The sequence below is a fragment of the Alligator sinensis genome, unplaced genomic scaffold (genome assembly GCF_000455745.1).
Source record: "Alligator sinensis unplaced genomic scaffold, ASM45574v1 scaffold823_1, whole genome shotgun sequence".
Lineage (NCBI taxonomy): Eukaryota > Metazoa > Chordata > Crocodylia > Alligatoridae > Alligator > Alligator sinensis.
Window position 1 is genome coordinate 1,295,154 of NW_005842272.1, and position 14,755 is coordinate 1,309,908.

Sequence of the window (14,755 nt, forward strand, 5' to 3'; positions counted from 1 at the left end):
AAAACATTGAGCATTTCCCATACCTTGACAGTCACATCCCCCTGTCAGTCAGTCTTGATGTAGAAATCAAATATAGGATTCGCTGTGCCAGCGTATGCTTCGGAAAACTGCTTCGCTTTGCTGACCAAGATCTGCAGATGGAAACTAAGATCCTGGTCTACAAAGCAGTGGTTATCCCCATGCTCCTCTACGCATGTGAGACATGGGTGACATATTAAAGCCGTCTTAAGCACCTGGAATGGTTCCATCAGCATTGCCTCAGGAAGATCCTCTACATTAGATGGGAAGACCACTGAACCAATGCCAGCATCCTGTCTGCAGCTAATATAACCAGCACTGAGGCAAAAATTATGAAACATGAACTCCGCTGGACTGGCCACTGTGTGCGGATGGCTGACACTCATCTCCTGAAACAAGTCCTCTTCTCTCAACTTAGTCATAGTAAGAGGACTCGCAGAGGACAGAAGAAGCGCTACAAGGACACCCTTAAAGCATACCTTAAGAAGGGTGGCATCAACCCAACAAATTGGGAAGTCTTGGCTGGTAACAGGTTTCAATGGCACTGCATGTACATCAAGCTACAGTCCATGTCAAAGAGAACTGTCTTGCTCAGGAAGCGAAGAAAGAGCAGAGGAGGAAAGAAAGCGCACAACATCCTGGCCAACAGTTGTCCCTTCTCTCATCGGGCACCACTTGTCATATCTGTCAACTTGCAGAGCATGGATTGGACTTCTGGAACTGGGGTGGGCAAAAGATGGCCCATAGGCTGTATACAGCCTACCAAATGATTAAATCTGGCCAATGATGGGATGCCTGCCAGTGTATCGGATCTAGTCCGCAGCTGGTCCCACAGTGCTCCGCATAGAGTTAAGCCACTCCTGGAGCAGCCTGGACCCGCTGGCCTGGCCTCAGCTATTGCAGACAGGTTACCAGGAGGGCTGCTCCCAGTGTGGCTGCTGCTTAGCTCCCATTGCTTCCAGAGGCACTTCTTGCTACGGATCAGGAGGAAGCTTCATCTAGGCGGCTCCTGCCCTAGTGTGCAGAGATCTGGCTCCAGCTCCTGAGTGCCTTTCACCCGCTCTGCCTGCCCAGTGCAGGTGCCTGAGTGGGTGGAAGGCAGCTGGGAGCTTCAGCTAGGCAGCTTCTGCCCTAGCGTATGGATGAGTTGTTGTGGAGGAGGCGGGGGGCGGGGGGTGCACCCTCCCGTAACAACTCATCAAAGCTCCCTATGTGGTCCCTGGGTCCAAATAACTGCCCACCCCGATCTAGAACCTCCCTGCTACCCCCAGTTAATATTTTAAATTCATAGTGATTGTGATAGCATGTGTCATAAAAGCTTATAAAATTAGTCTAGATTATCCTAAAATTCTTTAAAAGAGCATCTCGGTTAACAAACAGAAAACAAAACACAGAAGCCTCTATAAACTCAATATAATATGAGTGAGAGGCTTTAATATTTCTTGTTTCTGATGATCTGAAATCATTCGTTCAGAACTGATAGTATGCACCCCAGTTCATTGTGAAAATATAGCATGCTATTCTATTCTATACTATATATACATTATATAGCATGAATTCAATGCATTTTGACATAAAGGGATATAAAACAGGATACATTTCAGTAATATCCTCAGTGTCTTTCACCTTAAGCTTACAAAGTTTTATGTGAGGTATTAAAATGGTTCACATGTTCCAACCAGTTGGGTTTGGATGTACTCAGGTGGAATAATGTAACTTTATGTAATGTTAAATGCCCCCAAAGGAAAGTTAAAATAATAGGTTGCTTAGATTATTGCTCTGTAAAATATCATTGTATCAAATATAATTTCATGTGGTTTAAGTTGACCAGGATTGGCACAAACAGCTTAGAACTCAAGGTGGCAGCAAACCCTATGAAAGTGCTCAACAAAAACCCTGGGATAATATGGAAGCAGCAAAAGGGAATAAAACTTTCAAGAAGGGAGGCAGTGCTATTACTCTTTTGGCAAAAAAATAAAATGACCAGTGTAACCTGCGTGAGAAAAAAGCTGGCAGATCACACACAGCTGCATGTGAGTTGTACTATTATGTGTTCCCAAAAATGTAACTTCCCTTTGGATGCCTCAACGGGTTTTATCCGCATTGAAAAAATCATGCTAAAAATGCTGATTGCTTTCCAATAATATTCAAATTAGGGTAGCTTATTTTGCAGATAAAAAACTTTACTTCCTAGCCATAAAACCTACAAACTTCCCCTGAAATTTAGCTATAGCATATTATCACTAGCAAAAAAAAAAAAAAATATTGTGCCAAATTCTGCATTTTATTTGGATCTTGTTTTGGATGTAGTTTGTTTGGGAACTCATGAAATTTAAGTCCTTTGATGGGACATTGGAGACACAAATAAAGAAGTTTCATGGGTTATGATGTTATTTGCTAACATTCACTTTATTAACAGTGTGACATCGCAAATGAAAATGGTTGGAGATTACTTAAATATGAATCAGTTCAACAATGTTCTATGCTGCTGGTACTTTCTAAAGCAGTGTTGTCATGGAAAGAGCCATTCTTGGAGGGAGGAAAGGGTCAAATAAAAGAAAAATGAAGATACTGAGTCTACAAGGCTTATAGGAAAGCTACAGCAGCAGTGACAAAACAGTTTGTATCACACCTGGATTCATGACTGGTTGGCATTACATAAAATCATTTTTGAAAGTCATTCTAGAGCAGGATTCAGCAGCCTATTGGCTACATCCAGCTCCCAAAGAGATATTATCTAGCTTGTTAGCAAGTGGTCAAAATCAGCTCTAAAGTACTTGGTAATGGCATTATACAGCATGGGTCACTGGTGGCTTCCCCAGCTCAACGTGCGGGAGGGTGGGGCTGATGAACAGTTGACATTGGGCCCATGGTGTCAAGGGCCAGCAGAAGTGGCTGGTGGCTTGGCCAATAGGTTAGGAGCCACAAAGGGGCTGGCAGAAAGCAGTTTGGGTCCTGAGAAGGTAGCGGTGACTCAGCAGGAGAGCATGATGGAAGGCAAGCATATCTGGTGATGTGCCAGGCAAGCTGAGTGGTGTTGTGTGGTTCACCCATTGTCCTAGCTAAAAAAATTTTCTGAGTCCCACCTGGACATCTGGTTAATCCACTGTGGGTTCCTGTTGTGACATGGACACCAGATACACCTGGAGGGTTTGAAGAAGGTGGCTAGAGGGCAAGGAACCCAGATTCTACCCTGTGGAAGGTGGGCCCCACTCCCCAGTTCTTGGGGGGACAGGGTGCCCTTAAGTTCCCTTGTTATCCTATTATTAAGGTCTAAATTCTGTTGTGCTCCCACCCACTGTAGAACATTACTTTATACCTGAGGTGTCAAACATACAACTCACAGGCTGGACACTACATGCAGTGCCCATCCTGTGCCAGCCCCCTGTGCTGCATGCAAGGTGTGCAGCCAGTCCAGCCCCACGCACCAAGTGCAGTATGCACCAGTCCAGGGGCTCTCTATACCCACAGTGCATGAGCTGGACCCAGTACTGCACATGGCACAGAGGGCCCAGGTTGTGGGCTTCATGTTGCACCCTGGATTGACCCCCTATGCTACATGTAATTCTGGGTCCAGCCTGCGCACCATGGGCAGTGCACATAAGGTCCAGCCTGTGTGCACAACAAGCCACAGGCTGGCACATGCAGCATGTGGGCTGGCCCTAGTACCCTGGCACTTCTCATTGGGTCAGTCCCAATCTAGCCCTTAGACCAGCCCAATCACCCTGGTTTGACAAGCCTGGTTTATACAATTTCAGTGCCCAAGGTAATAATTCTGTGTGTGGAGGCAGTGAACAGTTTCACTGAGTCTTTGCTGCAAGTACAATATACTGGTTTATTAGATGAAAATGATAACAGTGGGCTTCCTGCTTATGTTAATATTTAGATAGTAACTAATGAGAAATAAAAATGTTAAGAGATCCTCCTCCTCTTTGGCCAAAACTTCTGGTCCTTGTTTTGATAGGTCAGTTAGCTGCCACACTGCGCTGAAGAGGCAGCTTCATTTTTTTTATTATAATTGTTTAATGCTATAATAGAACTAAAGATCTTTTAAGACTGACATTGCAAGTGCATCTGTTAGGTTTTACTTGGGCTAATTTTTTTTCCTCAGCCTTTCTGGATTGTTACTTAGTGTGATTTTGTTTTTTGTTTTTTAGGGCAAACATATTAAAAATTTCCTTTAAAAGGAAAAAGTTTTTTATACAGCAACGACAAAAACATGTAAGTAATTGCTCAGCTTTCTTTTCCTGTTACATTTATCAGATTATTTTCTAAATTCTTGTGACGTGTAGTCAGAGGAACCAGTAAATCAATTTTGTCCCTAAAGTTTAATGGGGAAGGGGAAGCTGACTTTGTAGATATCCTTACTCTTTAATGTTTTGTTCTAGTTGACCAAGTTTAAGGAGTTTTCTCATATCTTTTCTTTTGCTGTCTCTGGTACTCATCTTTCTCCTTTCTGCTGGAGTCCTCTATTTCTTAACTCTCAACTCCACTCCACCTGTATTCATTCTTTCTATCCACAACACCTTCCTTCTTAAAGGTTTGGGGAGGAGGGAGGCAGAGGAGTATTTCTTCCTGTTCTGAGTGTTGATCAGCTTTTGTTTTTTTCCCCCTTCAGCTTGCTAGAGGACCCTTCCCTTTTCTCTGCCATTTTGCTTGCTGGCCAGCTGCCTATAGAATATTTCAGTGCAGCTGAGCCACTCAACAGCTGCTGAGCCTCTCTAGAGGGGCTGTCCCAGAGAACTTCTCTTTGAGGCACAGGGGATGCACCTGGGGAGAAGTAAAAATTGTAACTTGAAGAGAAGGGTAGAGGGATAATGAGTCCCTCCTGCAATATATGGTAATATTTATACAATATCCTCTAAGTTGGCAAATGAGGAAGGTACTGCAGATGGAACTAGTTGAGATAATTGAAGGCAGAAATGTCTGTATTTTTTTCCCTGCAAGTTTCCTTTATAATAGCTTTTTTTTTGTAAACCAGTTGTAATAAAAGACAGTTTTCACTTTATAATATATAGTAATACATTTTTAATCTCTCTTGTTCCCAATATAGCCAATAGTATTTAGCTAGACTATCAGATGACAAAATACAGAAGTACATATTTAGTAACATATAGTCAAAATACTTCTGAAGATGCAGGGATTTTGGTATAGTGAGAAATAAATATAAACTTAATTTTGACTAAGGTTGTACAGTATTTCCTATTTAATTGAAGCTAAATTTGGATATGTCTAGAGTTCACAACAAAAATATTAATGGCAGCAAGTACATGGACCCTCATGTAATTACTGTAACCTAATTCTGATCAAATAGAAATTGAAATGAAACCTCATTTTTCTGAAAAAGTTGCCAGAGGCTCATTTATAGGCGAATTGTTGGGGGCCTTCAAAATACTTGCTTCTAGCAGGAAAACAAACCACCTAGTGACTTATTGCAGCATTGTCTAATGGCTTTGTAGGAAATCTGATGATTCCAGTGTGTTTTAGTAAGATTGAATAGTGCCCCGGTTATCTAGTGGATAATAATAGTTGGGTAGTTCTTAGACAGCTAGTAGTTGGGACATAAAAGAACTTCTGGACCCCGGTTAGGACCTGCAAAGCAAAAGCCCCACAGGAAGTGTAAGTCATGGACCTTTTTACTCTTGAGGTTTTCTTCCCCGTGTTTTTGAACAGGGTGGTGGGTAGCGATCTTGTGTAGATGTCAGGGTCTGTGAGCTGTGTGTACATGCGTGTTCTGTGTTTTCAAAGATCCTATCAGGGAAGTTTGGGGTATTGTGGCTTCCACATGCCAAGCAAAATCTAAATGCGGTTATGGTTGTGGTTGTTTCAGGGTGTGCACAGGTCTCTCAAAAAATAAAGCTGTTATATTTTATGGAAAGGTAGAAAGGAGAGTCAAAATCTACTGACAATTGGCATCTAAGAGTTTGTAGACTGGTTCTAATTTCTACTCTTAGTTATTTGCAAATATTTGTCAATTTATGCAGATTAATTTCACCCTCTAGATGATTGATCAGCTGTTCATTTACTCATTTGGACCGATCCCACCTCACAAATTAGTCACTTCAGTCATGAAATATTGTTTATGTTGCCTGCTTGGCTGAATGAAATATCAAATAATGAATAGCAAATATTCTTGTTCATATTTGAATGTCCCTGTTTCAGGGCAAGTATTGGCATTTATCTGAAAGCAGTTTCCAAAACAGGTATTCAAACAAAATCTGTCTGGGGTGAATATTGGCAAACAGTGAAAAAAATAAAGGAAATGTGTGTGTTCCCTCTGAACAATTTATTGGAACTCGAGGGGATGCAAATTTCATTATCTATCAAGCTGTAGAAGTAAAGATCAGTTTAAACAGATAAGCATGATGACTTCTTCACTACTGTCAAAACCAGTTAAATTACAAATTCTAGAGAGCTGTATCAACTCTGAAAAGGGCAGTGTTCTCCAAGTTCAGGCTCTTGAGAAGCTTTTTATTGTGTGTGGAAAAATGACAGAATTTGAAAGTACTGATTTATAACTTTCTCCATTGCTTAAGTTGTCATCTTTCCATGTTTGAAAATAACAGGATAAAATCATAGCCATGCAAACAGCACCATGCTCTAGACCCTTAGGGAAAATAGAGCCAGCTGCATAACCATTCAGTATTTCTCATCATGCATGAAAAAAACAGGCCAGGTGCACTGTTAAATGTCCATGTATATCCTCCTAGTCATATATATCCCTCTCTGCCTACATAGGGCAATTAATCTTGCCCCCTAGAAGTTCTGATTGCAGTCCAACTATGCTGTGACTTGATGAAAGGGATGTGTCACCATAAAGAATCTGTTGTTTCATTGTAGGAAACCACATTCAGACTGGTATTTTCAATTTGACTTGGTTCTGGTTGGTTTGAGACCAGGAAAAGGCTTCTTTGTGTGACCTCAGAGCTGTTACCTGGAGTCTTATGCTCTTATTAAGGTCACCCATGGTGAACAGGCTTGCGGGGAGGTTTCGGACAAACTGCAATCTAACCCCAAGTGCTCAACAGCCAATTGGATAGAAGATGATGTCAGGATCTCAGTGGCTATAAAGACAGAAGAAGGCTACAGGAAGGTGTAGGTCTCCTGTCTTCTAGGGTTATTGCTTGCCACTGGGCTCGCATCTCCACCTTGTCAAGTTCATGTGGTTGTTTCCATGCACCAGCTTCCTCACATTAATCAAAGTCATGTCTAGGTTTCTACCACAGGAAATAACATGCTCTCCTATACCAACCTGCAAAAGCCCTGCAGCAGTGGTCCAGTGGTGACAGAGACGAGATTAGTGAGTCTGGCAGTCTCCAGCCACAAATCAGCACACAGCCTATGGTAGCCTGATGGCTGTCTTGCACCTGGGTTGAGGCATGGGTGCAATTCTGTAGCTGCTGCCATGACTGAGCAGTCCTATTCAGGATCCTCTCTGCTCATCTTACATGGGGAAGGGGCTAGAAAAGGTGTTGTAAACCTAGGCTATCTTATCTGCTCATGGCTGGATAACTGCATCCAGTGGGATCACTCTCTCTGCATTTGAAAGTGTAAGATGGCAACGCTTTTCACAACATGGAAGATTCGGATTTTGATGGACAACTAAAATGATGAACAACCAGAAAGAGGAACTGCTATCGTGTCCAGGGAAACTAGTGAGATAGAGCTGCAAAGTCCATATTGTGAGTGAGAACAGACAACTGGATGACGGTCAAATGAGGGAAGAGGGTGGAGGCTACACTGCCTTCTGGAAGGGGAAACTGGACCAGGATGGATGCATTCATAGCATTTGCTTCACTATCAAGAAACAGCTTGTCAGTCAACTTGCAGAACCCCCTGCAGGCATTGATGAACATCTTATGACCCTTCATCTTAAACTCAGCAGCAACCAGTACGCCACCAACATCAGTGCGTATCCCCCTACAATGATGTTAAAGAACAGAGCAGCCTTGACCAGCATTCTATCTAATGTTCCCAAGGGGGACAAGAACATTCTCCTTGGTGATTTTAGCTCTAGAGTTGGATGTGACTTGGAACTTTGGAGTGGCACCACTGGTAAGGATGGAATAGGGAAAGCCAACTGCAACAACACCCTTCTTCTGAGCAAATGCATGGAGAATGGTCTTATCACTGACACTATCTTCAGACAGTGTGACAAATACAAGAACATATGGAGACGCCCTCACTCTAAGCACTGGCACCTCCTCAATTATGTTATTGTTAGAGCTCATGATTGAATGGATATCTGTATCACATGAGACATGCAAGTAACCAATGACCGGTGGACAGCTCACCATGCCAGATCCATTATGAGCATCTGATTTGCTCAGAAATACTGTGAAAACAAGCAAAAGCAATGCAAAAGACTCTTAACACCAAAACTCTTTGAGACCTGGAGGCTTGTAAGGATTTCTATCATTGTCTCCTTGGAAAATTCTCTGTCCTGTCCACAAATGAAGGCATCATTGAGGAACTCTGGAAGGGGTTTAAAACCACTGTCCATATGGTCTGTTCTGAATCCACTGGCTATATTACCTGTCTTCACAAAGACTGGTGCAGTGAGAGTGGTGACAAGATCAAGCCAAAGAGATTCAACTCTTTGCTGACAAAAATGACATGCATTTTTCCAAGCAACAAAAGCCATCTACAACCCAACTTCCCACAGTCCTACTTTCTTGCAATTGCAGGATGGCTCAGTGCTCCTCAAAGACCATGAATCTCTCCAAGTTAGATGTAAAGAGCATGTTGAGGCACTCCTGAATTGTGAGTCAACCCTGGCAGATACTACCATCGAGTCCATTCCCCAGCACCTCTGAAAGAGGATCCCTTGCCAAGCCTCCTTTCCTAGAGGAAGTCTGGCATGTCATCAGGGAAACCAAGAACAACAATGCTACTGGACCTTGGGTTGGGCGAGTTTTTTAGGCTTAGACTCAAATCTTACATTGTCTTGAAGGCATCCAATTATGATCATGTTCCACCATACTAGAGTCTCTAAACAATGTTAATGCAGAACTCTTAAGGCCAGGATGAAAATATGTTACAAAAAATAACATGTTAATAGTTCCTCAGACTTGAATAAGGTGAAATAAGATCACACTCAGTTGTCTTAGATGTGAAATAAGATTTGGGTCTTAGTTTCTTGGTCAACAAAAAGTGCTTTTCATTCAACTTTTTTGCATTAGTAAATAAATAATATAAAAAAGCTGACTAGATGGGTGTGAAATGTTTAAAAACAGTTCATCTCTCAAGATGAGAGAAATTATTTGAGTTTTCAGCCCACTGAGGGAGATTGTTTGAAAAAGTTTCAGTGGTAGTGAATAGGGAAGGAATGCAGGTGCAACTTGGCAAACTGGAATTTATCTTATCCAATCAATACTTCAAGTAGGGTAAATTTTATCTCTTGCCTTAGAACTGTGAGCATTAAGTACAGAACTAAACTGAAAGGTTCAAGCAAACAATTTTATGGCAACTTAAAAGATTATTATTCTTGCAGCACAAAATTATTTGGATGTTTGTTTTTCCCTTCTCCACTGTTCTTCCACAGAAATAGTATGATAACTTAAGCCATTTTTGAACAATGCAGCAGGGGCTAGTTAAGATATATAAGTTGCCATTAACATTTTACTCATTGTATGCTCTTTTTATGTAAGGGGAAAAAATTCCTACCAGCTAAATTATCACAAAAAATGTGTACTTTCAATGTGATCTCTCTAAGCGAAATAGCTGTGACTGAGTAACTTATATCCTGGATGAAAGTTTAAACTCAATGTAATACATTTTACTAGTGTATAAATAGGCCATGGTCAAATATTTTTAAATAGATACATACAGGTGCGTATATTAAGCTTGACCATAAAACAAATAAGACTTTTTGTAATGTCCACGTACAATATAAGGGCCAAATCCTGTTCACCTTCCTCAGTGATTTACATACATATGATTAATGTGAGTAAAGCAATCAGCTTTTAAGTGGTTTGAGGATTTGGAATGTATCACAGATAAATAATCTCTCAAATGTTGAGTCTCTACATGTATTTTAACAGGTAAACAATACTGTAATAATTGGGATCTAGCAAGACTAACCCAGTTGTTAGCTGAATGGTTGGAGGTGTGTGAAAGTTTTTTTTTCACAGTCACCTGTACCAATAAATGCTGATAGACAAATCTACAAAAGGGCAACAGAAAGAATGGATTAGACTCAAAATGTAGTTTGCTGGTACCATGTATGGACTGTTATGATTGCGAGTAGGAAACGCAATAATTGGTGATTTGAAATTAGAAACGCATAATTGATGCTGGAAATTAGACCTATTGGTGGACAAAATGAATGAAGCACCTAAAAAAAAGAAAAGAAAAAAAAGGCCCTTTACTCTTCCAGTATAAGATGTGGGATACTGGGCTAGATAGACCTGACCTATTCTGGCATTTCTTATGTTCTTATGATTTTGGGAAAGAATCATGATATCCAGTGGGATGAGTGAATTGGTAAGCACAAGCTCACCGTCCTGGTTTCCATCCCCATCTTTGACACCATTGGGCCCTTTATTGGTCTGATCCTGAAAAATGTCTTTATAAGCTTGGGCAATAAAAAGAAACAGTACTTGTAGCTCCATCTAAATTCTACACAGCACCTAGAATGCGATATTTGAGTGTCTGCTTTCAATCTCGTGTACTTTTTCCTTTCCACCTTATAACTTTTCTTTCCTGTATCTCTTTGGGAATATATGCCCTCTCTTTAAGTCTCAGGCTTAGCCAGCCAAAACTACATCCTTTATAAGACTGTTTTCACTTTGCCCTGAGAGCTACTGGGAAAGAAGACCTTAAAGTAGTCTGACTCTATCACATCTCAGCATAGCTGATGGGGCCATATGGTGTGCCTCTATTTCTTCCACAAGAAGGCTGCAAGTAAGAGAAAGAAGCTGCCTTTTTTTTAGGTTTGTTTGCTATTCTTTTCATTGTACTTCTTGTTTTGTCTTCAAGAAAGTGGCATCTATGATGCAATTTGACTGGCTAATTCTCTTTTCCTGAAAATGGACAGTTGTTATTACAATCTTTAGTACCAAAAGACTATCAAAAAGGTGATGTTCCTAACTTTGAAGCGGGTTATTGCACTCAGTCTTATACAGAGATAGTTTTACTTAACAACTTCAGCTCTCTGGGCACGTGGCTTACACAGATTCCATGACTATCAGTGGGCATTTCACTTTAAGTGTTTAGAGAAGTGACTGTAAAAAAATTCTGTCATTTCAAATTTATTCTCTGTCAATGTGGATTTTTATTACTTGGAAGTTAATCCTAGGGGATCTGTCAGTTTTTTGTTATTCTATTGATTCTTTGTAGTTACTGTGGACTCTAGTTATCTGCTATAAATTGCAGTTAGCTGTAAATCACCTTTAAAGTTTTAGATGAATTCTAATATTGTACTTACTATGGTTAATCATCATTCATGCATAATGTTTCCTGTTGTTCCAGAATGAAACCAGAGAGCATATTGTTGCCTTCAACATGTTAAATTACAGAGCATGCAAAAATCTGTGGAAATCTTGTGTAGAGCATCACACGTTTTTTCAGGCAAAGTCACTACCTCATGAAAACAAGATATTTTCTCATTACTGGACCTTGGGTTCTAGAAACCTAACAAAGTAAGTATCAGTGCCAGAGTGCACTTTTTACTTGGAATGTAAAAAAAATCATATTCACATCATATACATATATGAAACCAGCTTATAGAGTTATTGCCCATTTTCAAGCACTAACTTTGAACGGATTGGCTCTTTTTATAGTTGGAAAGTCATTTTTATGGTGTGACGATTACTTTGCACATGTGGCCAGTCTAAATTTATTTTGTGATTAACCAGTTAATTGTGTAATCATTGTAATGTGTAGCAGGGGCTTAAGTGTTGTACAAAGGTATAAGAGAACTTATAGAAACAAATGAGGTAGCTAAACTGCTCCAAGTTCCACTTCAGAAGGTGAAAGACATTACTGTAGGCCAGGAACATTGGCGTTCTCCATAAGCAAGGCCCTTCAAGTATCTAATACAGAAATTTGGCAGATGCCTGTGTTAGTTGCCCAACCTCAGAGAATGCTCACAAAGAACTGAGCCATCTTCCAAGAGAATGGACTTGCAGTGTTATCACCCAGTACTGAGTAATAGCAGCAGTAAATCTATAATAATAGTAGTAATAATAGTAATAATAATAATAATAGTAATAATAAAGCAGGCAATTGAGTTAAAAGGAACCTCTGCTGAAAAGGGCGTATTTGAACGTATTTGATTGGAAGAAACAAATTTACAAGTTTTCATATGTAACTGTCACAGAAACATTGAGAACTGCTCTTCTTAGCTGTGGAGTTTAGGAATCTCTCGAGAATCTCGCTGGAGTTTTAGAATATATTTGGGGCTTACTTTGAAGGCCTCAATCTCTTTATTGAGAAGACAGATAATGATGCCCTCCACACCCTCAGGCTTCCCCTTAGTATTCTTCATTTTGAGTGCTTGTATTTCTGCAACAGACGGGAAACAAACATAAGTCAAAGACAATGGAACCATCTCCTATTTTCAAAGGGCTTGAAATCGCCTACTATGTACTAAAAAAACAAAAAACGTTTTCTATGGCTCTTGCCTGTAGCATCATCTAGCCAACCATTCATTTGTTGGGGAGCCACAAACCAACTATTGATCTTTTTCCTTGTCCTTTTCTTTGATACCTTTTGGAAACTTTTTTTTGGGGGTGCATGGAATGCACTAACAGACAAAAAGATCAGAGAGTCTGTTGCATACAGTTGCACAATTCCAGGTCTATGTTGTACCCCCAGTCTCATCGATTCTTCACCACTTTTTTGAAAAGCTTCCTTGGCAGTTTGACTCTGAAGTGTGGAGTCTGTGCTCTCTCTTAAAGCAGTGGAACACAGGGAAAAAACATTATTTCATTTAGACTGTACACTAGTATTGCATGTTTGCTTCAAAATCTGAAGGCTGTCACACATTCCACAAAGAAAATTAGGCACAGATTTCAAAGATTAATTGAAAATATCATGAATTTAAAATGGATAAGGATTTAATCTAATGCATGGATATGATTATAAAGAGGATTAGTAGTCGCAGTTAAGTATAATATAAGATATAGCTGCATTTTTAAATTCTCAGGAACAAAAAGCAGAGCAATGCAAAGCACAGTTAAGTCTGTGGCCCTTGGGTAAAAAATTCTTGCAAAGCTAGTTTTAAATGTTTGGTTAGTACGCATAATAGGGAAATCCCAACTCTGCATGAATAAACTGGAGAAGCAGAATGAAAAACTGGATTCATGCTTTTATTTTATACCTCTCCTGATTTTTAGAGTACATTTTTCAAAATTAATATGTATGTATGCTATCAGAAAAAAAAGTTGTGCATAGTGACTTTTATTGAGAGGCTTTTTGTGATACCTTTTATTGGACCAGCTGTAAAGCTGGGGGAGCTGTTGGACAAGCTTTTGGGCAGTAGGTGCCCTTTTCTTGGGTCTGAAGGGGAATTGGACATAAGCTGCCTTGCAAATACAAACACAGCACATATATATGTGTCCCTATGGTGCCTTTGTTACTGCGCCATCATTATAGTACTTCCTTTTGGAAGTACAGCAGCCCATACTGCACCTTGCGCAGTTATTTTTAGCTGCTATTTCACCATAGGAACATCCTATAACAAGGAAGTACTCTGCTATGGTGATGAAGCTGCGGCATCATGGTTTGTGACCACTGATGCCATGTTTCTGTGGCAACATAGTGTCATGTATAGATATGCCCACAGTTTGCTTAAAGGGCTGGAGGAGGGCAGTGAACTAGGAATGAAGAGATATGAACAGAACCATTCTAAGACAGACATGCAGTAGAATAAGCAATGTAGTTGGTGAGAGCATGAGACCATTCAAGAAGGGAATAGTTATTGCATGTGAAGTGCACTGAGATGATTGGTAGGATTTGTATGGTTGTAATGAGCCATAAAGCCACTACCCATATTAAGACTAACTTTTTTAATTGTCTGGTGAAGTTATGAATTTCTGTTTCCAGGCCCATCTTCTAGAGGTTTTTTGTGAATTTCTCTTGAGCAGGAAGATTATGAGGTCAGATAGGGAGTGGTGGTTCTATGAAAAATTTGCTGGTATTGGGGTGTGTATGTCTGTCATTTTTTATATTTTTTTCTGTGAGAGTTCATTCTGATGCATAGTTCCTGTCTGGTTTCACCTACATAGTTCCCACAGGGGCATTTGATACACTGAATGAGATGTGCATGCACAGGATGGGCAGAAACAATGGTGACGGACGGACAGGGGGGACAAGGCTGAACTCCTCAACGAGTTCTTTGCCTCAGTGTTCCTAAGTGAGGGGCATGACAAATCTCACACTGGGGTTGTAGAGAGGCAGCAGCAAGGCGCCAGACTTCCATGCGTAGACCCTGAGATGGTGCAGAGTCACTTGGAAGAACTGGATGCCTTTAAGTCGGCAGGCCCGGATGAGCTCCATCCGAGGGTGCCGAAGGCACTGGCCGACATCATAGCAGAGCCACTGGCGGGAATATTTGAACACTCGTGGTGCACGGGCCAAGTCCTGGAGGACCGGAAAAGGGCCAGTGTGGTCCCCATTTTCAAGAAGGGGAGGAAGGAGGACCCGGGCAACTATAGGCCAGTCAGTCTCACCTCCATCCTCAGCAAAATCTTTGAAAAAATTATCAAGGCTCACATTTGCGAGAGCCCGGCAG

General features: G+C 40.8%; 1 protein-coding gene across 7 annotated transcripts in view; it reads left to right on the plus strand.

The window, feature by feature from the left end:
• The window catches only part of PTPN3 (protein tyrosine phosphatase, non-receptor type 3), a 306,004-nt gene that overhangs the window by 167,858 nt on the left and 123,391 nt on the right, over positions 1–14,755 (plus strand). For all 7 annotated transcript variants that reach the window (XM_025209236.1, XM_025209238.1, XM_025209239.1 and 4 more), the window contains 2 exons: positions 4,176–4,239; positions 11,491–11,660. In XM_025209236.1, the coding sequence (XP_025065021.1) occupies positions 4,176–4,239; positions 11,491–11,660 (234 nt within the window). The remainder of the gene's footprint in view (positions 1–4,175; positions 4,240–11,490; positions 11,661–14,755) is intronic.